This window comes from Numenius arquata, chromosome 2, assembly GCF_964106895.1.
Source record: "Numenius arquata chromosome 2, bNumArq3.hap1.1, whole genome shotgun sequence".
Lineage (NCBI taxonomy): Eukaryota > Metazoa > Chordata > Aves > Charadriiformes > Scolopacidae > Numenius > Numenius arquata.
In genome coordinates this window covers 3,387,939-3,413,694 of record NC_133577.1, presented here as the reverse complement: position 1 = coordinate 3,413,694, position 25,756 = coordinate 3,387,939, and the positions used below count along the sequence as shown (strand labels likewise).

Below are 25,756 nucleotides of genomic sequence, written 5' to 3'. Positions count from 1 at the left end.
CACAGCTTCTCTGGGCAACCTGTTCCAGTGTCTCGCCACCCTCACAGTAAAGAATTTCTTCCTAATATCTAACATAAATCTCCCCTCTTTCAGTTTAAAACTGTTCTCCCTCATCCTATGGCTCCCCTCCCTGATCAAGAGTCCCTCCCCATCTCTCCTGGAGTCCCTTTAGGGACTGGAGGGGGCTCTAAGGTCTCCCTGGAGTCTTCTCTTCTCCAGGCTGAACAACCCCAACTCTCTCAGCCTGTCCTCACAGCAAAGGGGCTCCAGCCCTCTGAGCATCTTCGTGGCCTTTCTGGACCCGTTCCAACAGGTCCATGTCCTTCCTGTGCTGAGGACTCCAGAGCTGGGCACAGCATTCCAGGTGGGGTCTCACCAGAGCGGAGCAGAGGGGCAGAATCTCCCCCCTCGCCCTGCTGGCCACGCTTCTCTTGATGCAGCCCAGGATGCGGTTGGCTTTCTGGGCTGCCAGCGCACGTTGCCGGCTCACGTTGACCATCTCATCCACCAACACCCCCAAGTCCTTCTCCTTGGGGCTGCTCTCCAGCCATTCTCCGCCCAACCTGTATTTGTGCCTGGGATTGCCACGTCCCTGGGATTGCCACGTCCCAGGTGCAGGACCCGCCGCTTGGCTTGGTTGAACTTCATGCAGTTTGCACGAGCCTGCCTCTCCAGCCTGTCCAGGTCCCTCTGGATGGCATCCCTTCCCTCCAGCGTGTCGGCCACACCACACAGCTTGGTGTCATCAGCAAACTTGCTGAGGGTGCACTCTGTCCATGTCTCCCAACAAAGATGCTGAACAGCACTGGTTCCAGTACCGACTCCTGAGGAACACCACTCGTCACTGGCTTCCACCTGGACACTGTACTTTAATACACTTGGGATTTACGCTTCCGTTGGGAGGCTTCTCTGTAACGCGAATTGTTCCGCTTGTGGCAAACACCTTCCCACAGCCCAGGGGAGGCATGGCTGCATTCAGCCGATTCTCACTTGTTCCCGGGACGCTTTCGCCTGTCGCTTTTCCGGTTCCCTTCACCTGTAGCCTGTCGCAGCCCTTGGTACCTACAACATCTCATACCCGTAGCCCAGCCTGGCACCCCGGCGCCCACCCTCCACCCTCCCGGCGCTGTCCCGGCGGCGTGTGGCGGGGCGCGGCCCGGCCCGGCCGCCCCCACAGCCCCGAGCATGCTCAGTGGCGGCGGCCGGGGCGGCGCGGCTGGCGTTGTCCCCGCTTAACGCTGCCAGGCGGGGTGTGCGCGGAGGTTTCGCACCGCACCGGCCGTTGCTGGGTCCCTCGCTCCTTCCCTCATGGGCAGCCGGGCGGCGGAGGGCGCGGGGAGCCAGCGGCCCCCAGGTGGGAGCCGGCGGCGGCCTCGCGTTTCTCCGCCGGTGACCGACGGGCCGCTCCGAGGCGCCGGAGCTCTGCGCTGGGAAGGGCAGCGGGCGTGCAAGGCGGAACGGGGGGGGATTGGCCCCGGGGTTGTACCCCGGGGATGTCCCCGTGGGGTCCGCGCACCCCCCGGCAGGCCTGGGCCCGGGGCCGGGGCGCGGAGGGGCAGTCCCGCCGAAGCCCGTCCCGGGTGTGCTGAGGGGCGGCGGGGCAGGGCGCTGCAGGCTCCCCCACCCCCGTGAGGGAGCGAGGCTTAATGTGGCGTCCCGGAGGCGGGAGGGTAGAAGTTTTGTGGTGATTTTACTTCTCCAACCCTATATGCAAACTGTAATTCCCTCTATCGATTTATAATACTTTTTTTTTTTTTTTTTTCCTTTTTATTTTGCATGTTAAGACGATGGCGTGCCAGAAGCAGCTGGTGAGGAGTCGAGGCGGCTTACCAGAGCGCAGCTCTTCACCCTGGCTGCGACAGCTTCCATAAACTTCAGTTCAATGATATGTTATTCAATCCTGGGACCCTTTTTCCCTTCGGAGGTAAAGAAATAATTTAGCCGGCCTCTCTTTAGATTATTTTTTGCACGTTGGAACTTTTAAAAGGATCTTGAACACCGTGGGACCTTCGTGGCTGGCTGTAAGCCCCGAGTTAGACTTCGCGGTTGTGGGAATTCATAGCGACAGCCTGATGCTGGCTAAAATAGATGAGAGTGTGTATAATGGTGACCCGGATCCTGTCCGTGGACTAATTTCATCTTCCCTGTGGCTGCAGAGAAGGCGGCAAACTAATGAAATGAGACAGAAGTTGAAATGGGTGCTTGGAGAAGTGAAATAGTATTTGCCCAGGGTTGCGTAGCAGTTTGGTAGTAGATTGGAGATTAAAACTCTGCCCGTGTCCTGACTTGAATTTCACTGCCTTAGCCATTCAGTGACTTTTTATTTATAGCTACCTCTCTGTTAACTCGTGCTGGGCCATCAGCCACTGTGTTAAACTTCCTGACCTAGCAACTGGAGGTAAAAAACCCCCGAAACTCTGCTTATGTTGAGTGAATACAATGTTTAAATATAGGATGGAAAAAAAATGGTTGTGGTGTCTTTGCAGCAGAAGTCCATTTCTCTCGTGACCAAATTGTTCCCAAGTATTAACAAAGAAACATTAAGATTATTTTAATTCTACACATTCTAATGTACAGCTTGTACCCAAGTCAGTGTGTTTTGCCAGTTGGATAAGTTAAAAATTTACATGGTGCTTATTATGGGGAGGCATGATATGGTGAAGGTAAGAGATACCTCTGTTCGTTGCCCTCTCACTGTGAGGGATCAAAGCTTAATAGCTAGAAGCCACCGGTATAAAAGCTGGTCACCTGTTCAGTAGTTCAGCAAACAGTGTTTCTGTTCCTTGAGGAATCACTGTTGCTTTTACCTTGATTACATACAGCTTAAATAGAAGTGCAACATGCCTTTAAATTGCTGTCTCTTTAAATTACCTTATGAGCCCCTACTGTCTTTGAGAAAGGAAATTGCTTTGTAACTGCACGAATTAAAAAAAGATTAAAATAAATGTACAGACACGAATGTTACTCACCTCAGGAATTTGCCTCCATCTTCACACAGTTGTGATTTTTTTTTTTTTTGCAGGCAGAAAAAAAAGGTGCCAGTAACACCATTGTTGGCCTGATTTTTGGATGTTTCGCTTTGTGCAATTTCTTGACTTCTTTAATCTTGGGAAATTATGTAAGTATAATTGAAGCTGTAACTTCTTTCTGTGATGACACAGGTTGGTTACATGAAGACAGTTCTCTCGGGCTGAGAAAAGAGATGTCTCCTTCAGTAGCATTCCTGCAGGCTTCTGTCTGCAGTAACTGGAGCCTGGCCAGTCAGTCTGAATCTGATCTAAGTCTTGTCAGTACAGTTTAAAAATTACTCTTGTACAGTTCTTGCAGGTAGCGTAGCGTGGCGGACACGTAGCTGTTTTTTTTTTTCTCTGCTTAACTCTTCTGTTTGCTTCAGTCATCTGCTGATCAATTCTCCTTTCTGTAAACTCCTTTCCCCCTTATCCCCCATTTTATTTATTGCACTTCTGTATTCTGTTTGCCTTTGGCACCGTTATGAAGGTGTTCTGTTCTGTTTTATTTTTTCTTTAGTTAGCTGCACCCCTTCTTTTCTGGTATGTTGGCTTTTTCTTAACATTTCCTCTTTGCTGCTTAACTTGGTTTCCCCTTCCACTACGTTATACAGCAATATGAGAGAAGTCTCTCCAGTTCTTGCAGCTTTGGTTTTCCCACAGATTCAAGATTTTTCATGTGCTGGAGAAATTGTGAATAAATTAGATAAGTTTGTTTGTGTATATGCTGGAGCACCGCTGTCTATGTGGTTTTGGCTACAGCTGCTCAGAATCATACCCTCAGTTGGGTCTTCTGCAGTTTCACATTATTCTCTTGTTGGGCCACCTCTTTGCTGATCCCGAGGTAAATGATTTTTCTCTGGTGGTGAGGTGGTTTATCAAGGTGTCACACGAGTGCCATTGGTAATTCCAGTCTCTCTCAGTGCCTGTGATGGCATTCAGCTGTGGCACAAACCCTCACTAAGTGCTTTTAGGGGAGAGATAGTGAGCACAGTAGGGGTGGACAGTCCAGCAATCAGAAATCCCAAGGGTTTTGGTGAAACTTGGCAAAATACGGGCGTAAGTAATAATGAGCTGAAACACAGGGACTTTGTCCAGGCCTGAACAAGAAGAGAGTCTAAAACACCTGCTGTCCTTAGGGGAAGTTACAGCATGGAATTAGAAGCTCAGATATACTTTGTTACGGGATTGAGTTGGCCTCTGGTTGTCCTTCACCCTGGTGATGGTCTGAAATGAAGGAAGGTGGGGTCCTTTCCCCGGTAATGAATGGAGCAGCCTGAAGCTACTGTCCTTCCTATGACAAAGCTTTGTGCTATTAAAGGTTGTGATAAATTTGCTTAAAAAATCAGCTTGACTCTCCTGAGCCATATACATGGCAAGTATCGCTGACTTGGCTTCAATGACAGTGCTGGAGGGAGAATGTAGTGCTTTCTGTCTGTAATGAGAGGTGCTGCTACAACCTCCTGCTCTGCAGAAGCTGCAGCGCAGCGCTGTGAAATAGTTAACTGCACCATTGTCTTACCAGTCTGAAAACTGGGTTAAGTCACTTAACCGTTTAGAATATTTTTAGGTTCAGTATTGCATGAAGGCAGGAGCAGTGTCTCCAGATCTTTTAGTTACATATGCCAGAAAGTGCCAACAATGTTCTGATTTCTTAAGAGTAACTTACTTTGAAATTCAGATTTTTAATCTAGGCTTGAAATAGTAACATGTAACAACTGTATTTAATTTACAGCTTACGCAAATTGGAGCAAAATTCATGTTTGTGTCAGGGATGTTTGTTTCAGGCTGTGTGACCATTCTGTTTGGGTGAGTAATTTTTCTTGCTTGGTTTTGTTGCATTTGTCTTCTCACTTTTTTCATCCATATGAAAAGACGGACACAAAACAAAACTGGAAACTCTTGGGTATTTTCCAGGTGTTGGTTACATCACCTAACTTTTTGTATCTTTACTTTTTATCTGTCCCTTGTAAAGCAGAATGAATTCTCCCTTTCAGTAGGTTTCTTTACTACTTTGAAAGCAAAGGAGGAAGGTTCTATGTATTTAAATAACTACTGTAAATATCGCTCATGAACAGCAAGAAGTCTGTCAAAGTGCAGCAATAAGGGAACTATTTATGCATAATTTCTTAATTATTCTTTTCTTAAGCATATTGAGTGCAAATGAGAAGCTTTGCCTGGCAGGTGGAGGGGCTCAGCCACTCATCTTACCAAAAAAACTAACTTTATTAACAATGAAGGGAGCTCTTATTAGGTAGTTTTAACTGATTGCAACGCGCTCCTTGCGCAGTTGCTTGGAGAAGCTGCGAAATGCAACAGAAGATGGTATCGGAGTTTTTCACGTGTTAGATTTTTTCGTGCTTTTTTCATCACCAAAGAAAGGGGAAAAGGAGAACGCTGTCAGAAATAGTTTGGTGGAGTTTGAATGACTTCACTGACGCGAGTCAAAAAGATGTGGCAATTGAAAGCGTTGAGTGTCTTGTCACTGTGTCCTTTAATGAGTAAGAAATGATGCTTCAGCGCCTTTAGTAGATGGCTTGGTTTTTTACACGTTTATTGTGGGTTTTTTTTCAGAATGCTGGACAAGGTGCCAAGTGGACCCATTTTCATTAGTTTGTGCTTTTTAGTAAGAGCAATGGATGCGGTCGGTTTTGCAGCCGCAATGACAGCATCATTTTCAATCCTTGCAAAGGCATTTCCCAACAATATCGCTACTGTCCTGGTAAGTGCAAAAACCGGTGTTACAGCTGAGTACCTGAGATATGAGAAATTATAGTGGGCAGCCTAAAAACAGGAGGAGAAAATCTGCTGTCTCATATGCAAGCATATTTGAAATTGTCACATAATGTTTATTTGTAGTCTCGAATCACAATCCTAGAACAAGTTTAGACTTTAGCTTAACATCTATTAGATTTATACTTTAGCTTAACTTCAATTAACATCAATAAATTAAGTGGTATGTGTTGGTTGTTTATGTTTTGAATACATCTGACCATTGATGGCAGGAGTTATCTCGTCAGTTGAAATCAGGCTGTTAAAAATACTAATACAGCTTTTAGTGACTGCTGCTATGTGGATGGTAAGAATCCATGTGAACTGATTCAAGAAATTTGATAAATTCATTCAAACAGCGTTGATTTAAATGACTGAAAGATGCAAAACTGGAAACAATTTTGGTTTTGTTCTTCTAATCTGTTGATAAAAGTGATGTATGAGAAGAGGAGAGCTAGAACTTCATGAAATCTGCAGGGCAGTATTTCTGCTCATCAATGACACATTTCAACCAGAGATACTACCCTTATTTAGTCAGGTTTTATGGTGTTAGGAAAAAGAAGGTTTTGTATTTAATAAAATGCTGCTTTTTCTTTCTCTTTTTCAATGAATTGTGGTTTCAATTCAAGTAAAGGCTGACAGAAAATAATTGGATTAAATTTTAATGAGTGAACACGTTAAGAACATCCTTCAGAACATTTAATAAAATTGGAAAAGTTGATGCTTTTATTAATGTTGTTGTTAAGCCGTATATTTATTTCTGTAAATAAATGTCTATAGAAATATGACCTCCTAACTAGCAAAAAACTACAAAAATATATCAGCAGTGAGAAGCTGGCAATTTCTTTGGAAAGCAGGTTATACATTGTACTCACATTTTGAATTTATTCAGTCGATAGGGTTAAAAGTGTTTTCAAATTTTAAAATGTAATTTAAATGGGTAGGTAAAGTAATCTTGACTTAAAGGGTTTTAGTTATCTGTCTTATAATAAGACTTAAATTAAATTCTGTGGTGGCAGCACAATACACCTGATGAATAGCTGAAAAGGGTACATCGACCGCAATGAGAAATGCTCCACAGCTGTGGCTTGGGAGCTACCTTTGTTTAGAATCTAGAAAGGGTGCTGTTGGAGGACAAATGTTGGTCTTCTTGCCGTATTATGTACTTTAATGTCTTGTTCTGCATGAGAATAAAACCTCTTCAAATTCATTCCTGTCGACTTTCTGTCCCTAAATGGACACGACAGAGAGTTCTTGTCACTGTGAGCTCTGCTGGTGGCAGAGGCAGGAAGTAGAAGGAAGAGCTGATTAATTAAAGCAAGATGCATCCTGTGGTAAAATCGTAAAGCCTGAAGGAATGGATGAGGGGTCTTTAGCCTCGCTTTCTATTGCCCTCCTTGTTACTGCTAGATACTTGAAAAGCGTTTTTCTTCTCCTTACCCTTTTGGTAGCGGTTTTCGGTTTACCCATAGCGTACCCTAGAAGATGTTGGTTTACCTTATCCTCCTCTGATCTGTAATAATGCAATGCCTCAGCTCCTCCTCCCCTACTCCTCACCCCTCCGCCCCCAAATAATTCTTTAATTTAGAAGGGCTGAATGATATACAACCTGATTTGAACTGAAGTCTCACCTATCATAAGTATTTCTTTTGGTTGGAGAGCAACACAAGTAAAAGCATTATTTGGATGCAGGTATGTTAACCCAGGGGCGTCGCCTGTGTTGAAGTTTACCAAAATGTCTCAAATCTATCTAGAACTAATTTTGAGGACTTGCTAGTCATATGCTGTTATTTCCTTTTCCTAGGAAATAGGAAAAGTTATTTCATTTCCTAGGAAATAAGAAATGGCTGGGACCCTTGGCTGACCAAGGGTAAAGAACTTGGCTGTTGCTGACTGTACCCACTCTGGGTCCATTTGACCACTCTGACTCATATCAGTAAAATTAAAGATGGGGGTGAATCCCTGTACTGTCTTTCTGGGTCCCAGAAGTTATTAAAACTTTAACTGCAAGCAATTATTACCACCAGCTGTTACTTGTTAAAAGGAGATGGTCTAAGCACTGATTCTTCAGGTATTGAGGTGGATGTCGGCAGTGGTGACTGTGGTGGTGTAACACACGATTTAAGTGTAACTGTAATACTACCCTTTTGAAAATTAGTATCTTGTAATCAAATTATGAAATTATAGCCGAAATAATCTGAATTATCCCCATTGTAATTTCACTTTTATTTCCTACCTATAGTCAGGGAATCCAAACGGGTTATGGAGAGAAAGGTTTTACTTGGCACAGGTACCTCAGCCGGCGACGTATGACCCATCAGAGGAGGCTTTTATTGTTATGCTAGAGGTTCTCAGCATTCTGACCTTTTTTTTTCCTTTCTTTTTCATCCCTTAGGGCAGCCTTGAAATTTTTACAGGGCTCGGGCTGGTGCTGGGCCCGCCTTTGGGTGGCTTTTTGTATCAGTCGTTTGGTTACAAGGTCCCTTTCATTACCCTGGGATGCGTGGTGTTGGTCTTGGTGCCTGTGAATATGTGCATATTACCAAAATACGGTAAGAACCCTTCTTCCCCTCTCCTTCATTCACCTTAATTTCTCATGTATGTAACTGTGTTTTAGAAAAATACCGGTTTCTGGAGTCTGATATAACTCAGAGGGCAAAGCTCCAGCTGAATTAACTTGTGATCTTCGTCAGGCCCATGTTTTAATGCAAACTAAAATTCATGTGTGCAGATGGCCTGGAATGAGTCCAGCACCTCATGCCCATCTCTGCAAACACTAAGAAGGCTGTGTGGAAGTGAACTGAGATAATTTTTTGTTTTCTTTTGTCTCTTTAGCTTCAGGGCTTGTAAAGGATCCCTTGTGTCTTCTTTGTATTCACTTGTCATTGCAGCTAGTTGAAGAAAAGAGATGGCTTTTGCCTAAAACAAGAGAACTTGACATGTTTGAGGGGTTAACAGACAGGGAAATAAACAGAATTACAGGGGGAATAAAAAGAGTTTATTTCTACTGAAAGATGCAGGATCTAATTAACATGAAAGAATGTTAAAGTTAATAAAGGGGAGGTTTAACTGAAGTGCTGGAAGTCATATAAATTTTATTAAATTTTAGATGATCCTGCTTGGACAAAATGTTAACTTAAAAATGTCTTTACACAGGGTGGTAATTGCAAGGTTACAGTTCCGTTAGTGTTCTCTAGAAAAAACAATAACTTTAAAATACTTTGTGGGTTTTATTTTTTTTTTTCCTATTAAGTATGAAAACCTTGGAGAATAACTTCGTATATATTGGCTTTTAGAGAAAACTTACAGTAGTTAACCATATGTTCCTACTGCTGGCTTCCCCCTCACACCCCACCCCCAGCTCCCCAACCTCTGAAATTGGATGGAGTCATGATATTACTGCCCAGTCTGAAACTACATTAAATAAATGTAAATAAACTCCTGTCTGGAGTGTGGATTGAACATGTAGGAGACCCAAATTTCACTGAATTTCACTGAATTTTTAGAGTTGGAAGGGACCGTAGAGATCATCTAGTCCAACTCCGCTGCTGAAGCAGGATTGCCCAGAGCATGTCAGAGCATGTTACTCAGGACTGCATCCAGGCGGGTCTTGAAAATCTCCAAAGAAGGGGACTCCACAACCTCCCTGGGCAGCCTGTTCCAGGGCTCTGGCACCCTCACTGGAAAGAAGTTTCTCCTCATGTTGAGATGGAACCTCCCATGTTCCAGCTTGTGCCCATTGCCCCTCGTCCTGTCATTGGGAACCACTGAAAAGAGTCTGGCTCCCTCCTCCTTCAGCCCACCCTTCAGATACTTATAAGCGTTGATAATGTCTCCCCTCAGCCTTCTCTTCTCCAGGCTAAAGAGTCCCAGCTCTCTCAGCCTTTCTTCATAAGGGAGATGCTCCAATCCTTGAATCATCCTCGTTGCCCTTCGCTGGACTGTTCCCAGTAGTTCCCTATCCCTCTTGAATTGGGGAGCCCAGAACTGGATGCAGTATTCCAGTTGTGGCCTCACCAGTGCAGAGTAGAGGGGGAGAATGACTTCCCTCGACCTACTAGCCACACTCTTCCCTGTGCAGCCCAGGATTCCGTTGGCCTTCCTGGCCACAAGAGCACACTGCTTGCTCATTGTCATGACTATTTGAATGACTATAAATGACTATTTGCTTAAAAATTTGGGCAGATCTCAACTGATAAACATTAATCTTTTTATTTTACTTTCAAAGCATGTTTCTCTGGTTGAATATGAGTGGTTCGTGCATGTGTGCGTGTTGTTTTAGGTTGAGATGTATCCATGAGATGTTCATTTTATAGGGGTAGTGGAGAAGTAACTGTATTTTCACATTATCGGGGATGGTACATGCTTTTGTTCTTTCCAAGCTGGGGATTTGCCATGTTGGAATCTAAACAGTGTACTTTTCTTCTTTCATTCACCTATCAAATTTGCTTTTTTAATACACTTTTCTTCTTTTATTTCCCTATTAAATTTGGGTTTTTTTAGTATAAAAATAGCATAGTGCGTACTAGTCTACTATTGACTTTCATTTGTTAGATAACAAGAGTAATAGGACTAGAAAAAGGGAACTAGTGAGTTCTTCTCTAAACCAAGAAGATCGATCCTGAGCTTATACTGCTGAAAATAATGCAATTTCCCCCCCCTTTTTCTCTTGAAACAGATTCGGTCCCTAGCAAGGACTCCTTCTGGAAGCTCATTCTCCTACCGAAAGTCTTACTGCTCTGTCTTACTATATTTTCTCTAAGTGCATGCTTGGGTTTTTTGGATCCCACAATGTCTCTGTTTATCCTAGAGAAGGTAAGTCCTGTTAATGTGCAGGGAAGTCGTGACTTGCTGAATAGTAAATAACTGGTTATAAATGTAATTTAAATGTCCTAAACAAAATAAAGCCTTATCCATCTATGCTGCTTTAATTAACTGCTAACAATAGGATTTCCAAGTATCTTGATTTCCATGGTACTGACAAATCACAGTTTCCATTGACATTGTCTGTTGCCACTGGGGCTTGGTAATTTTGAGGAAAAGTTAGGCCTTTAAAATTGTGGGTTTTTCACCTAATTGGCTTTCAGCTGCAGAGAACCTTCTCTGAACAGGGCATAGCAGCTGGTTTTGTAAACGAAGGACTTTTTCCTCCTTTCTGAAAGGAAATTCTATAAAACTGCAACAGTCACCGACAGTGTTACATCTCTTGATGCGGACGTTTATTTTCGGGGATGTGATATCTCAGCTCTGCCTCACCTTACAGCGATGCCGAAATTAAACTGATTGCAGCTACGTGGCCTGCCAGCTGCCATCTTCACCCACTCACTAAAAAGGCCAATGGTGTTTTATTTATTTATTTATTTATAACTTATTTCTTTTTTTTCCTACTTAATTTTCTTTTTTTATTTATTTTTCCCATGGTCTTTAAGGTAATGATTTTGAAGTAAACAATTTTAAGATTCTGTTCCTGGGTGAAATGAAGCCATGCTCCTGGAGTGATTTATTTATGAATTGTTTTTTCCAGGGAATAGCATTTCACAGGTTGTTGTGCTCCTGCTTTTCGTCTGTCTAGTTCAGTGCTTAAGAGCGCTCACCCAGGGTGGAGGAGAACTTGGTGCTAACTTCTTCCATCAGTGGAGGTGGGAACGTACGGCTTCCACCACTCGGGAAGGGATCTATAATTGTTCTACTGTAGAATATTGCACACTGGGGTGGCTATTCTGCTTTCCCTCTGCTCTCTGCTGACAGATACTCCCCATGAAAGGCCTGGAGCCTTCTTGGCAAGTGTCCTAACCACTAAATTAGAGTTATTATCATGTGCTTGCATATGGGAAGGAATTAGTGAATATTTATGTGGCCCATGCCACATGAAACATCTTGGAATTCCTGGTAATTAAAGCGCTCATTTGAAAGACAAGTATTCTTTTGGTTCAGTACACGTTTTGTTTTAATACAGACTCTGCATCAGGGAAACTTAGATCTCGGGGTTTTTGCAAAAAGCCTCTTACTCAATCTTATGAAAACCCTTTTTGGTTGAAAAGCCAGAGTTGTGTTTTACAGCACTAATTACTTTTAAGATGCACTGGTTAGCAGTGGATGACTACAGTATTTATGCTTTTCTAAATGGAAATAAAACTGGATTGGAGAGGTAGAGACTAAATCCACCTAAATTTCAGTGTCTGAAGTGTCTGTTTCAAATGTGCCGGATACTAATGTTGGAATCCAGTGTGTTGGCACAGGGATATGGCACAGTGTTTCCTCCTGAGATTATTTAGGCTTTATCTGAGTACAGTTGTGTTGGTTGTTGTCACTTCATGCTTAGAAATATAAGTGAAGGAGCGAAATATAAGAAAATAAGTACAAGAACTGGAGCGAGTTCTGCTGATGCCTTCAAATACTTGAAAAACCTTTGTATGGTAGCAGTAAAATACTTAAAATCACTCATTTCAGCATTTTGACCTAAAATATAATTCTTGGATTGTTGTGTAGTGAACGTAGCATTTTCTTTATTTGTCTTCCCATAGTTCAAACTCCCAGCTGGCTACGTGGGCTTGGTGTTCCTTGGTTTGGCACTCTCGTACTCCCTGTCTTCTCCCCTCCTCGGACTCGTCAGCGACAAACTGCCGGTGAGTGCTACCCTGCTGTTTGGGCACTCTGTGCATTTCATTAAAACTGGAGAACTTCTCATATTGAAGCGGTGGACATAGGCCTGGTCCTGGAAAGGAATCTTCTTTCAGGACCTTTCATGTGTGCTAAATACTGCCAAGTTGAAGATCTTGGTTGCAAGGTCCAGGTAACATCTAAAATAGTAAAGGATGTCACAGAATCACAGAATGATAGGGGGTTGGAAGGGACCTCTGGAGATCACCTAGTCCAACCCCCTGCCAAAGCAGGTTCTCCTAGAGCAGGTTACACAGGAATTTGTCCAGGTGGGTATTGAATGTCTCCAGAGATGGAGACTCCACCACCTCTCTGGGCAGCCTGTTCCAGGGCTCTGCCACCCTCATAAGTGAAGAATTTCCTGCTCATGTTTAGATGGAACTTCTTATGTACAAGTTTGTTCTCATTTCCTCTTGTCCTGTCAACAAGTCATACAAGTGTCCTGAAGTAGAAATGTGTTGAGTTTTTCCAGTGGACTAAGCCCAATCAAGTTCCAGCTAATACAGAACGGAGAGTAGGAAAACGCATCCCAGTTATTCATGCTTTTGTCCATATCTAATTTTATCAGCTTTTGAAAAGAGGAATAAAGATGTTCTGGTTAGCTGTACTGACTTTGTCTCTTCAAAAGTGTCATATCCAAATGAGATCAGCACACTGGCTGGCTATGATTCTCTAGCTTTTAACTGCTCCATAGGAAGAGACTGTGACACTGATTTACTTTACACTGTCTCATTGATAGCCACTGCTAATTGAGCAAATGCCAGTTTGCTGACACTGTTTTTTTTTTTCCCAACACAAACTAATAATGGCCTTTGCACATGAGAATTACATGCGATGCTGATATGTCTTATACTTAGGAAGAGTAAGACCTAAAATACTTTGCTAACGGAGTGAAGCTCTAACAGCACCATTACTCAGTGTCCTGAAGAAATCTCTATATTAAGCAGCTGCTGCCATTGGCAAGGAAACGTGAATTTGGTGTTTCTTTGTCTGCCAGTTCAGAACTGGCAGAGAAATTGTGAGTTCCCAGTTCGTGTGTACTACAAGAGCAAGACTTTTCAGGAGATGAAGATTTAGAAGAGGGGCATTAGGGAAAAACAGAACAGTTAAATTACAAATTCACATCTTTAAGTTATATACCTCTTCCTTCTCTTTCACAGAACCTCAGGAAGTGGCTGCTGGTGTCTGGAGGCTTAATGACAGCGCTGTGCTTTTTCTTGTTGGGACCTGCTCCTGTACTGCACATCAAAAGGTACAGAACTGCCTCTTTGTCAACCTGTCCCCCTTATGTGACATTTTTGCGATAACACGACTACGGTCATGATGGCTATGCCCACAACTCTATAATTAGCACCTCAGACCGTGAAACAGGGTTTTTTTTTTTTAACTTCTAAGGTGAGACTATGAACGTAAAGCAGTGGGAGCATCTGAAAATGGAGATTTTACAGCTTTAGAAATAGATCCTTTTCCTTTGCTTTTTACTGGTACTGTGTTTCCTCATGTTAATGTGTGTGGTGGGAAGAATACTGGTTTTTATTTTCCTTTCCTCCCAATTCTGTGGCATTTCCAGTGCAGCAAAACAAAGTTCTCTTTCTGTCTTATTTTCCAATTTTCTCTTTTTCATCAGTGTTTCTTAACTATGGGTTTTATTTGCGTGGCTGTGGAGCAGTATTGATTTTTCTTCTCTTTGTATAGAGCTTAACAGCAGAAAATGCCAAATTATAGCTTTGTTTTCAGCTACCTAAGGAAAAGCAATGTCTCATGCACCTGAACACTGCATTGCCATATCTCTCAAGTTAATTCATAGCAAAACACTCTGCTACATTTGCAAAACAGCTGTACAGCCCTTTTGTCCTAGGTTATATACTCTGTAAAGATGATGATAGACTTGCTAATGTGCAGAATTAGTCAGCTCCTTCCTCATAGACTCCTAATTTTTAAAGAAGTTCATACATTTGAAATTTGTGAGATCATACGTTTGAGCTGGTGAGAAAAAGAAATCAGTCAAATCATCAACTTTTTTTTCTTTAGCTACGTCTATTTGGTTATAATATAATGGGCTACAAAATTTTAGCTGCAAAATCCTTCACTTCTGTAACAAACCAAGTCTAGAGCTTGGGCATATGTATTGCTGAGTTAGGCTCGTCTACCTACCTCTCCTCTGTGCGCCCCTCCTAAAATGAACTGCATTTGATAAAGAAATACTCAATTTGAGCACAGGATTTTCAAACTCTTTTACAAAGTCTTTTTTTTTTTTTTTTTTTAGGCATGGAACTGTGTTTTTCAAATCTTACTGTTAAATTAAAGTAAAATTCTTTTTGGCTTTAAGAAATCTGGTTTTCTGGTCAGTCATGGAGAGATGGTATAACAGCCTTCAGTCAAATGGGGTCCTTGCTTGAAAAGAGTCTTCAGCAGCTAATTTCTTTTAAATGCCTCTTTTTCAGTCAGCTGTGGATGTTTGTGCTGGTGCTGGTTTTGATTGGCTTTTCCCTCGGCATGAGCGCTATCCCGGTGTTTCCAGAGATGCTGCACTGTGCACAGTAAGTAACTCAGTCTGACACATCTTTCATGTTAGTGACAGTAGGAAACTGTAGCTCGTTTTCGGGGGTAAACATGAAGTGGGGTTTTGGTATTGCTTTTCCCCCCCCTTTTTTTGAGACGAAGGCGGGGGGGTAACATTTAAATGCTTCCACTGCTCTTTTGTCTCAGTTTTTTTGACTGAGCACCCCAGTCCTTTTACTACACGTAGAATTTTTTAAGTGTGTACCTGAGTACTATGAGCATGCTGAGGTCCATCAGGCTTTGTGTGCCATACCATGGGACGACCTCTGTGTGGTTTCATATACATAGAATTTATTTCAACTTCTGAGGATGATTAATAGGAAGCAGTTTTTCCGTAGGGTTTTCAGATTGTATTGGCTTTAACAACTGCACCTGCAGGAGTCACAGTTGTGCAAAGTCCAAGGTCGGTGGTGTGGCTTGGCAGTAATGGTCTTGGTTGCCCAGAGAAGCTGTGGCTGCCCCATCCCTGAAGGTGTTCAAGGCCAGGCTGGATGGGGCTTTGAGCAACCTGGTCTGGTGGGAGGTGTCTCTTCCCATGGCAGGGGGGTTGGAACTCGATGATATTTTAAGGTCCTTCCAACTCTAACCGTTCTATGATTTATTCTTACTAGTGTGTTCCTCTTAGAACAAGGCCTTTCATTCTTAAAAGCCACTAGTCACCGTTTTACGTTTGCCATATGAAACACGGGGAGTGGGTAATGGTGTGATGTTAGGCATCTCACTTGGAAGATGTCAGAGTTGAGGAGTAACACTGCAATCCTCCAGAGAGGCAGCAAAGAAGAAAGTACGGGGTAAACAGACAGGATTCCACTGTAAAATTTTGCTTGTTAACTTTTCGTGTTGTGTGTAAATTAAAAGGAGGGGAAAAAACTCTCTATAGGGGAAGGCTATAGTGTTACACGCATTAATGTATTGTGCTACTCTGACTGGTCTGTCTTTCTGCAGTGAGAATGGTTTTGAAGAAGGTCTGAGTCTGCTGGGACTGGTGTCTGGGCTCTTCAACGCCATGTGGTCCCTTGGGTAGGTTTAAAGTCATCTTTTTGTAAGCCATGAGCTTTTGGTTGTTCTACACTATTGCCACACGAAAGCCTGCTGCATTACGAGCAGAAGTCTTGCACTGCAGTCATTGTGTTGACCTTGATTCAAAAGGTTCTTGCTTAGAAGTACCCGTGGACATGTTAAAACAAGGCTTTTTACCCAACATAGAGAATGGATCCTGAACTTGTCTTTCTTGAAATGGATTGCCCTGCATATCAAAAAGCTGCAGTGATAGAGTGGATGTTGTCTTGAACTTCTGTGGGGTCATTTTTATTGTCACTGAAATATTTAATTTGTAATAGAGAGGGAGATGGACCCTAATTTTTTACAAAGTCCGCCCACATGGAGCGAGCTAGAAGGTAACTGAGTTTCCCAAACTAACTGAATTTCTAGCTGTTCTGCTTACTTGGCATAGGGTTCAGTACAGTTATAGGCAGTATAAAGTTACCAAACCCCTAGTTTTATGCTATTATCAAACATTGTTTTATTATGTGACTTGCTTGCAGGAAGTCTCTCTAGTTTTATGGTTTGGTCCCTTTCTGTAGCGAGGGGGCCATGGCAAACAAAGAAACACTACTCATTGTGGGTTATAGGAAAGTTAGGTCTGTGGAAGACAATCTCTTTGTTGACAAAGGAGAGAGAATCAATGGAGGGAGGTCACAAAACACAATAAAAAGCTCTCTGAGGATGTGAAGTGTTATCTTTTTTGTTTGGGATTCCAATACCTCATTTTGATTTGTTGCAGGGCATTTGCAGGTCCCACTCTAGGAGGATTTCTGAATGAAAAGATGGGTTTCGAATGGGCCTCAGCCATCCAAGGAGGATGGCCACTCTTAAGTGTAAGTAATTACACATTTTTTGCTTTGTATATCTATTGCAGTTATGAGCTATTGCATAAGATTATTATTATTATTACAATTGTAACTGTTTCCTCAAAGGGTCTTGCAGCTGGAATATTCTATATCATTGAGGCAACAAGGAAAAGGTATGCTGAGATATTTATTCTTTATTTTACTCGCAGCCATCTAAAGCAAACCTTTTAAAGCTGTGCTTCCATTTTTTCCTCGCTATCAACCTGATAATGAATGACAAGATGAGCAGTTAAAATTTTGCTTAAATGCTTTGCATGTTTTCCTAAATCCCTACTGACCTAAACAGAGACCTAAGCCAGGACTGTGGCATTAATGAGCAAGCCCTCCTGCTGGTTCCTCCAGGAGGGTGTCGGTGAGCTGGAATTAGCTGGATGGTCGCATCCAGAGAGTAGTGGTCAATGTCCAGATGGAGATTGGTGATGAGTGATGTCCTTCAGGGGTCTATACTGGGGCCAGTTCTGTTTAATATCTTCACCAAAGACATGGACAGTGGGATCAAGTACACCGTTTGCAAATTTGCAGATGACACCAAGCTGTGTGGTGCAGGTGACGCGCCTGAGGGACAGGATGCCATCCAGAGGCATCTGGACAGGCTTGAGAACTGGGCCCTGTGAACCTCATGAGACCTTGTTGAGACAAGGCCAAGTGCAGGGTCCTGCACCTGGGTTGGGGCAACCCCTGGTATCAATACAGGCTGGAGTTGAAGGGATTGAGAGCAGCCCTGAGGAGAAGGACTTGGGAGTACTGGTGGGTGAAAAGCTGGACATGAGCTGACAATGTGTGCTGGCAGCCCAGAACACAAACTGCATCCTGGGCTGCATCCCCAGCAGCGTGGCCAGCAGGGCGAGGGAGGAGATTCTGTCCTTCTGTTCTGCTCTGGTGAGACCCCACCTGGAGTGCTGTGTCCAGCTCTGGAGTCCTCAGCACAGGAAGGACATGGACCTGTTGGAACAGGTCCAGAGAAGGGCCAGGAAAATGCTCCAAGGGCTGGAGCCCCTCTGCTGTGAGGACAGGCTGAGAGAGTTGGGGTTGTTCAGCCTGGAGAAGAGAAGGCTCTGGGGAGACCTTACAGTGGCCTTCTAGACCCTAAAGGGGGCTCCAGGAGAGATGGAAAGGGACTCTTTATCAGGGAGTGGAGTGATAGGATGTGGAGGAATGATTTTAACCTAGGAGAGGGGCGATTCAGTCTAGATACAAGTAAGAAATTTTTTGTGATGAGGGTGGTGGAACACTGGAACAGGTTACTCAGAGAGGTGGTAGATGTGCCATCCCTGGAAACATTCAAGGCCAGACTGGATGGGGCTTTGAGCAACCTGGTCTCGTTAAAGATGTCCCTGATCATTGCAGGAGGATTGGACTAGATGACCTTTAAAAGGTCCCTTCCAAACTGAACCGTTCTGTGATTCTCTGAAGTGATATAGTACATGGTCCTGTGCAGTAGTGGGGAACTGAACCCAGTAATCCATGTAGCTCTTTCCACATAATGTGTGGCTTTTTTTTTAACTATAACATTGGTGTTGCATCAAAGTACCTAGAGAATACTAAACCTGTTTCTTCCCTCCCATTCCTCTCCTTGTGCAAACAGTTCCACCTCCAGCCTGCAAAATCCTCCTGGTAATAATGAAGAACGAACTCCTCTGATGGGCAGTGAAACATAGCCGTACTTTGAATTCTCTGCTTATTGCCGTTTAACCTAATGTTGGGAAGAGTGGACTTAAGTGTTTCATTATTCTGGAGTTGGGATACACCATCCCTTAGCGAGCAACCGGTTGTGGTTTAGTTTGTAGCTGCGTTAACTGATTTGAAACACTAAACACTGGCTGCCTTTCTTTGGCAAGTCCTCACGTGGACTGGCTGAAGTGATGAGTAACCCTTAGATGTCAGCCTCTTTGTGTCCCGTGTACAGTGCACCACTGTATGTGAAGAGGTGTGTTTTTTCAAATGTCTGGTTTCTATACTTGAGCCTGCTGTGCATTATTCTTGGTAAAGCTACTATTTTCCTACCGTGATTTTCTGTATTTTTTTTAAAGAAAGTTCATGATCTTGTAATTCTTTAATAGATAATGTAAAATGTTGAAAAAGTTTGAAATGACAAAGCATTAAGCACAATATTGTTTTCAATAAAGCACCTTTCTTTTTTTCCTAAGTTCTGTGAATTTTCTTAGACAATAGGAGACTTTGTGTCTACCAGCACTTGTCTTATCTTGAAAGTGCCTGAAAATGGGAGGCAAAGCTAATGAAGAGAAGGTTTAGCATCTCCACACAGAACTGATGGACCTTCAGTCCTGGAGGAGACGTGGTGTTGTGTGTGTATTTTATGTTTGTCTTATGTGAAGACCCTGCGTGGGGTGTGTGACATCTATCTTACTAATATATGGCAGCTGGAATGTTTGTACTGATTGCCTCTGCAACAGTGAATTTATCAAAAGTTTAGGGCTACTATTTTCCAATAATAGGGGAAAAAAAACCATCTCGCCTTCAGCAGATGCTTGGAAAAAGTGAGAAGGGGAACAAGGGACTTTTGCCATAGAACTGGGTCTTAGAAGGGGTTCTCCATGGTACCCATTTTTCCATAAACAAGAAAGATGGCCTAGTCCTAGTTTCTCTTGAGAGTAGCTACTAGAATTTACATGAGAAATACTTCTTTCTCTGCCAGAACCCTTTGTGGGGCACTAGCAAGAAGATCTGCTCTGGTAGCCAGTTGAGTGTGAAGCATCAGGGTACCAGGGTGTTGGCTTCCCCTGGGTCCATCTTGGCAATAGTTCCCTTTCCTTTTGTATTGGGTGTTAGACTTTATTGAAACCAGGAATGTGCATCTCAATCTGTTCTCAAGTGCTGACCCTGCCAATGCCAGTGGTGGGGGAGGTGAGAAGGAGCTGAGAGGACCAGATGTAGACACAAGGTGGACAAGATGCAGATCTGTAGCCAGGAGGCTTAATTAGCTCTCTTTGTGGAATGACTTGTTCACTTAACCTGACCTCTGCTGTCAGGGCTTGAAGTGGCCATTATTATACCAGAAGGAACACAAATGTTATGGAAATTAATGAGCTGTCCAACAAGGCGTGAACTTCACCAGACTTCCAGTAGAAACTAGACAGGTTTAACTAACTCCTCTAGCTTTCTGGTAACACATCTTCTCTGCTCTTTGTTCTTTCACATGCACAATAGAGGCAAAAGAAACCTGATAATGAATCGTGGTTTGCAGGTTTGTTGTTCGAATCGACTCACAAGCATGTTCCCCCACCTCAAGTGCTGTGTTCAGTTTTGGGCCCCTCACTATGAGAAGGACATTGAGGTGCTGGAGCACCTCTTTATCAAAGGGGTGGAGCAATAAAGGGACTCTTTATCAGGGAGTGGAGTGATAGGACAAGGTGTAATGGTTCTGGACTGAAAGAGAGTAGATTTAGATTAGATATTAGAAAGAAATTCTTTCCTGTGAGGGTGCTGAGACACTGGCCCAGAGGTTGCCCAGAGAAGCTGTGGCTGCCCCATCCCTGGAGGGGTTCAAGGCCAGGCTGGATGGGGCTTTGAGCAACCTGGTCTGGTGGGAGGTGTCCCTGCCCAGGGCAGGGGGTTGGAACTCAATGATCTTTAAGGTCCTTTCTAACTCGAACCATTCTATGATTCTGCAGTGATGCTATGCCGGGATCATCCCCAGATCTGGCAGGCGATGGGTTTCTTTGGCTGCAGCACTGTGGTGACTTCTCTGTGACTTCTCTGCTGGTGGCATGAGGCCGAACTGCTCAGTGCTGATGTCTCTCTTGGCTTTGATGTTGTGAGACTTCCTGGGCAGGGTGATTGCATCCCCTGGTGTCAGCTTTCTGCCACTCTGGGGAATTCCCAGGTTTTGTGCAAGACTTTCCCTTTTAAAGCTCCCCTGTCCTTGCTCATCCCCGTCCTCCTTTTGGGCAACTTCCAGGCTGCAGACATGGGGCTTCCTAAAGCCCGTGCCTCTGCTGTGCTTTTGGTGGTGGCTGCTCTGGAGGCCTGTGCCCTGGACACTTACATCGCAGCCATCTACAAGCACAACGTGGTCTTATCAGAGGATACTGAAGTGCCGGTTTCTCCTGAGGAGGCTTTGATGCTGATGGACAAAAATAGGGCAATTTGGAAGCGGCCATCAAAGAAGCAGCCAGACAGGTATGATCACAGAGTTAGAGACGTTAATTTTGGTAAACACTGACCATTTATTTATTTTCTTAATGGTGTTTTTTGGTTCTGTGTGTTGGTATCAGGGTGCCCATGTCATTGTGACTCCCAAAGATGGCATTTATGGCTGGGTCTTCACAAGGGAAACAATAAACCCTCGTCTCAAGGATATCCCAGACCCACAGGTGGACTGAATTCCGTGTGCCGATCCTGGAAGGTATCATCCCTGCTGTCCACGGGGGAATGGTCCAGTGGGAAATAGCTTTAGGAGTGGTTGTTGATAGTTTTAAATGTCTTGGAACACCCTCTGTGAGGTGAAGACAGGGTAGACATTGTGTAGTTGCCATAAATAGCTTCAGACAACTTCCTTCCTCATTTTTCCCTGTCGTTTTTTCTGACTCTAATTCTTTTGATTTTAATGTACTCATAAAGGTCAAGATTTATTTAAAAGAAAAAAACCCAAACCTTACAAAATCTACATTTCAGTAATACATTCCATGCATGTTATAGAAACATTTTAAAGAAACAGATATATTAGGAATATTTGTGAATAAAATAACTGCTACTACTGAAAGGATATACTGCACAATTTCAAATTTATATTTTTGAATCGTGACGTGGTAGCCTTTGTGTTCTGTTATTTTCCTTAATAATTTGCAACACTTTTTGAGGCTGGTGAAAGATGACGAAACGCACCATAGAAGAAACAAATCCTAAGCTGTTTCAGCACAGCAATTGAATCACAACCTTCAGCACCTCGACTGCTGTGTCCAGTTCTGGGCCACTCACTCGACAAGAAAGACATTGAGGTGCTGGAGTGGGTCCAGAGAAGGGCAACGGAGCTGGTGAGGGATCTGGAGAACAAGCCTTATGAGGGGTGGCTGAGGGAGCTGGGGGTGTTCAGCCTGGAGAAAAGGAGGCTGAGGGGAGACCTTCTCGCTCTCTCCAACTCCCTGAAAGGAGGGTGTAGCTGGCGGGGTCGGTCTCTTCTCCCAAGGAACAGGCAATGGGACAAGAGGAAATGGCCTCAAGTTGCACCAGGGGAGGTTCAGATTGGATATTAGGAAACATTTTTACACTGAAAGGGTTATTACTGGAATGGGCTGCCTAGGGCAGTGGTGGAGTCACCACCCCTGGAGGTATTTAAAAGCTGGGCAGATGTGGTGCTGAGGGACATGGGTTAGTGATGGTTTTTGTCAGTGTTGGGTTGATGGTCAGACTCGATCATTTGAAAGGTCCCTTCCAACCCAGGCGATTCCATGGTTCTATGATTAGCCCATGTGTTGGTGTAACTTTGACACTGTGCCACGTGCCAGCAGCAGAAGGGAGACTCGGAGGTGTGAAGATTTGCTTTCACTGTGAGGAAACCTCTGTGTTCCTCATGGATCTAATGTGAGGTGAAGCCAGAGTTTCAGCACACTAAGCTTTGAAGCACAAAACCACTGCCTCCTGTCGAATAACAGAAAACAGCAGTCTTGTATTAGAAATGACTAATTTAAACCTATTGTCCCTGTGATCTGTAGACTTAGTGTTTGCATTTTAATGGATTGACTGGTTTTGATGTTTTATTTCCTTTCTTCTTTCCCTGCTGTTCGGGTTTGCTCCCTCACCAGTGCTGGAAAGATTAAGACGAGGAATAACTCCGTCTGTGTGGTGGCGAACATGGGAGACAAGAAGCTTTGTCATTCCAGTGATCCGAGGTGCCCAAGCAATGGCCACTGTCGGTTCAACACCAACATTGTCTTTGACTCAGAAGGGAAACTGGTGGCTCGTTACCACAAGGTAAAGAGGATTTTACAATGTTCAGGAAGTGCACGATCCTCAGGTGATGAAAAATGCGAAGCGGAAGCTGCTTCCCAGGCTTAAATGTATTTGTACGTAGTGATTACAGAGCAGGTGTCAGAGGGCAGGTGAAAGCCACTGCCTTAAGTAAGATATCTTCATTAATAACAATTAATGAAATTAATTAAAACTCAGTAAAAACGGAGGGCTTCCTGCTTCTCAAATGATGCATGGGTTATTATAACATTAATGTCCTAAACTCTTGCTAACTAAGTACAAATCGCCTTCACCGGTGTAAATCAGAACCACAAATATTTGTCCTTGGCTCCTCTTGCAGTGGTGGGAATTCTCCTGTTTGAAATTAAGATGCAGCTTATTCGCAAAACATGTTCTCCATTACCTGTATTTAAATGAATGAGTATTATAGTCAATATTAGTCTGATTTAAATGGTTGAATTTCGTTTCTAGTCTTTTTTTTTCCTCTCCATTTTTTCCTTTCCACGAACAGTGCAACCTTTTTATGTCAGAGAAACAGTTTAATTACCCCACGGATCCAGAATTGGTGACTTTCAATGCATCCTTTAGCTCCTTTGGCATTTTCACTTGTGTGGACATACTCTATCTAATGACCCAGCTGTGGTCCCGGCAAGCAGATTCCAGGTTGACACCGTTCTGTTCCCAACCGCTTGGGGTAACGCTCTTTTTTTCTTGTCAGCGTTGAGTTTCACTCTGCCTGGGCCATGGGAATGGGTGTCAACTTTCTTTCAGTGAACACACACAACTCCACTTTACATCTGACGGGTAAAGCGATATTAGAATCACAGAATGGTTCGGGTTGGAAGGGACCTTAAAGATCATCGAGTTCCAACCCCGTGCCATGGGCAGGGACACCTCCCACCAGACCAGGTTGCTCAAAGCCCCATCCAGCCTGGTCTTGGACCCCTCCAGGGATGGGGCAGCCACAGCTTCTCTGGGCAACCTGTTCCAGTGTCTCACCATCCTCACAGCAAAGAATTTCTTCCTGAGATCTCATCTAAATCTCCCCTCTTTTGTCTTACACATCACATTTTGATTTCCTTTTTATCTGTAAGAACTCAGAAATGCTTAAGTTGAATGGAATGGAGTTATTTGTTAAATGATCAGTCCTGAGATTTTATATTTATGATTTTTGGTATTCTCACCCTGACCTTAGCATTTATCAACGTTTTGTTGATGTCAAGGCCCAAACTTTTTTTTCTCCACTAGGTGGAAACCTAACTCTGAGAAATGTCCTTTGCAAACACTGGGGTGGAGAACTCCTGTCAAGCTTTCTTTGCAGGCTCTGTTTTTACTGTGTATTTTCCCTGAGCAGATAATAGAAGTTACGCACAAGTTCCATAGATGTGGGCTTGTAGAAGTGAGAGAAGTGAAGGCTTAATTTAGTTTCAAAACAATCCGTTAAACATTAGAATAAAATTTGGCACGTGTTTAGTTAGAGAAGACTGTACTTTACTTGTACCATATGCTTGCTTTCAGATTAAATGACAGAGAGCTGTTTCCTACTCAGTGGGTTGTGCCGTTGTGCTGATGGGGTTCTCCAACATGTGGTTAGCTAATAAAATGAAGAAACTAAATATGGACATAACACTCTTATAAATACGGATGTAACGCTCTTTGGGAGGTGGTATGAGAAGGACCTTCCACACACACATCAAGCTTCACCATGAGTTCACTGCAGATCCTTTAAGATCTCATCTGCTTGTTTTTGTGATGCTAATTAGTCATAATTAATCCTAATGTTAATCAATGTTAATTAATGTTAATACCCATAATTGCAGTGGCATTCGCAAGTTGCCTTAGCTGTCAGCATAGTCGTTGCACATTGATTTGTTGACTTGATTTTGCAGCAAGAATGAATTACTCTGCTGGGCAGTTCTGTGTGTGTTTTCGTATGATAGCGTTGGTTGTCATAGGCTTGACTGTGACAATGGGGACAGAATCACAGAATGATATGGGGCTGGAAGGGACCTCTGGAGATCATCCAGTCCAACCCCCTGCCAGAGCAGGGTCACCCAGAGCAGGTTGCACAGGAACGTGTCCAGGCAGGTTTGAATGTCTCCAGAGACGGAGACTCCACCACCTCTCTGGGCAGCCTGTTCCAGGGCTCTGCCACCCTCACCCTCCTCCTCATGTTTAGGTGGAACTTCCCATGTTCAAGTTTGTGCCCATTCCCTCTTGTCCTGTCGCTAGGCACCACTGAGAAGAGCCTGGCCCCATCCTCCTGACACCCACCCTTTAAGTATTTATAGGCATAAATTCCTCTGATTTAAATGATGTGGGATTCACGCCCAAAGCAGTGGGTTCTGGCCCAATAACAACCCATTTTAAATTCTTTGCAATTTTTGGAGGAGGATTAGAAGTCGTTTCCACAACAGTGTTGTGCCCCCATCTCTGAACACACACTTCTCCAAACCGGAGATTATCAGAGCCTTTGAAGGCTGTTGTTGGCTGGTTGAAATTTTATCCTTTACTTTGAAAAAGAAAATAAGCCTCGAAACACCGTTGTTCCCAAACCAGTTATTCAACCCAGCGCACGATGTGATGTGTTGTGCCGTGCCCTGACTTACGGTTGGATGAATCTACTTGAATCTTTCTGGTTTTTGGCTGTGGAAAGCTTCCTTTCCTTCCATGAAACTAATGATAACCGTGTCACCTTTCTCAAGCAGTCGGGTTAGTCCGTGTAAAAGAATACTCAAAATAAGCAATTTTGAAGGTGCATATCTGTCTTCCCATGAAATGCTTGCTCCTGCTGGTGCGAGGACTGTGCCGGTGGGTGTTGGGAAAGGCTAGTGAACAGCTTGAACACAACAGCACAGCGTGTTGGGGTGTAGACCCTGCAGACTGTGCTTTCAAAGCAAGGGGACGGGATGACTT

The 25,756-nt window shown here is 43.6% G+C and overlaps 1 protein-coding gene and 1 pseudogene across 1 annotated transcript; both read left to right on the top strand.

Moving 5' to 3' along the window:
- The first annotated feature begins 1,308 nt into the window (after positions 1 to 1,308).
- SLC18B1 (solute carrier family 18 member B1) lies at positions 1,309 to 18,570 on the top strand. The gene is made up of 14 exons (XM_074169070.1): positions 1,309 to 1,354; positions 1,785 to 1,924; positions 3,023 to 3,118; positions 4,744 to 4,817; positions 5,583 to 5,730; positions 8,176 to 8,332; positions 10,459 to 10,595; positions 12,305 to 12,406; positions 13,601 to 13,692; positions 14,885 to 14,980; positions 15,948 to 16,022; positions 16,786 to 16,879; positions 16,979 to 17,025; positions 18,498 to 18,570. Exons 1-14 carry the CDS (start codon positions 1,309 to 1,311, stop codon positions 18,568 to 18,570), a joined length of 1,377 nt encoding a protein of 458 aa, XP_074025171.1.
- A 2,270-nt stretch (positions 18,571 to 20,840) lies between these two features.
- On the top strand, positions 20,841 to 24,549 carry LOC141462628 (pantetheinase-like; annotated as a pseudogene).
- Positions 24,550 to 25,756: the final 1,207 nt, after the last annotated feature.

What these genes read in the sequence shown, in the direction of transcription:
- SLC18B1 (XM_074169070.1), top strand. Translation starts at nt 1,309, where the DNA reads ATGGGCAGCCGGGCGGCGGAGGGCGCGGGGAGCCAGCGGCCCCCAG. An exon ending in ACAATATCGCTACTGTCCTG is followed by an intron (nt 5,731 to 8,175) that starts GTAAGTGCAAAA and finishes TTCATCCCTTAG; the next exon opens with GGCAGCCTTGAAATTTTTAC. An exon ending in AACGCCATGTGGTCCCTTGG is followed by an intron (nt 16,023 to 16,785) that starts GTAGGTTTAAAG and finishes GATTTGTTGCAG; the next exon opens with GGCATTTGCAGGTCCCACTC.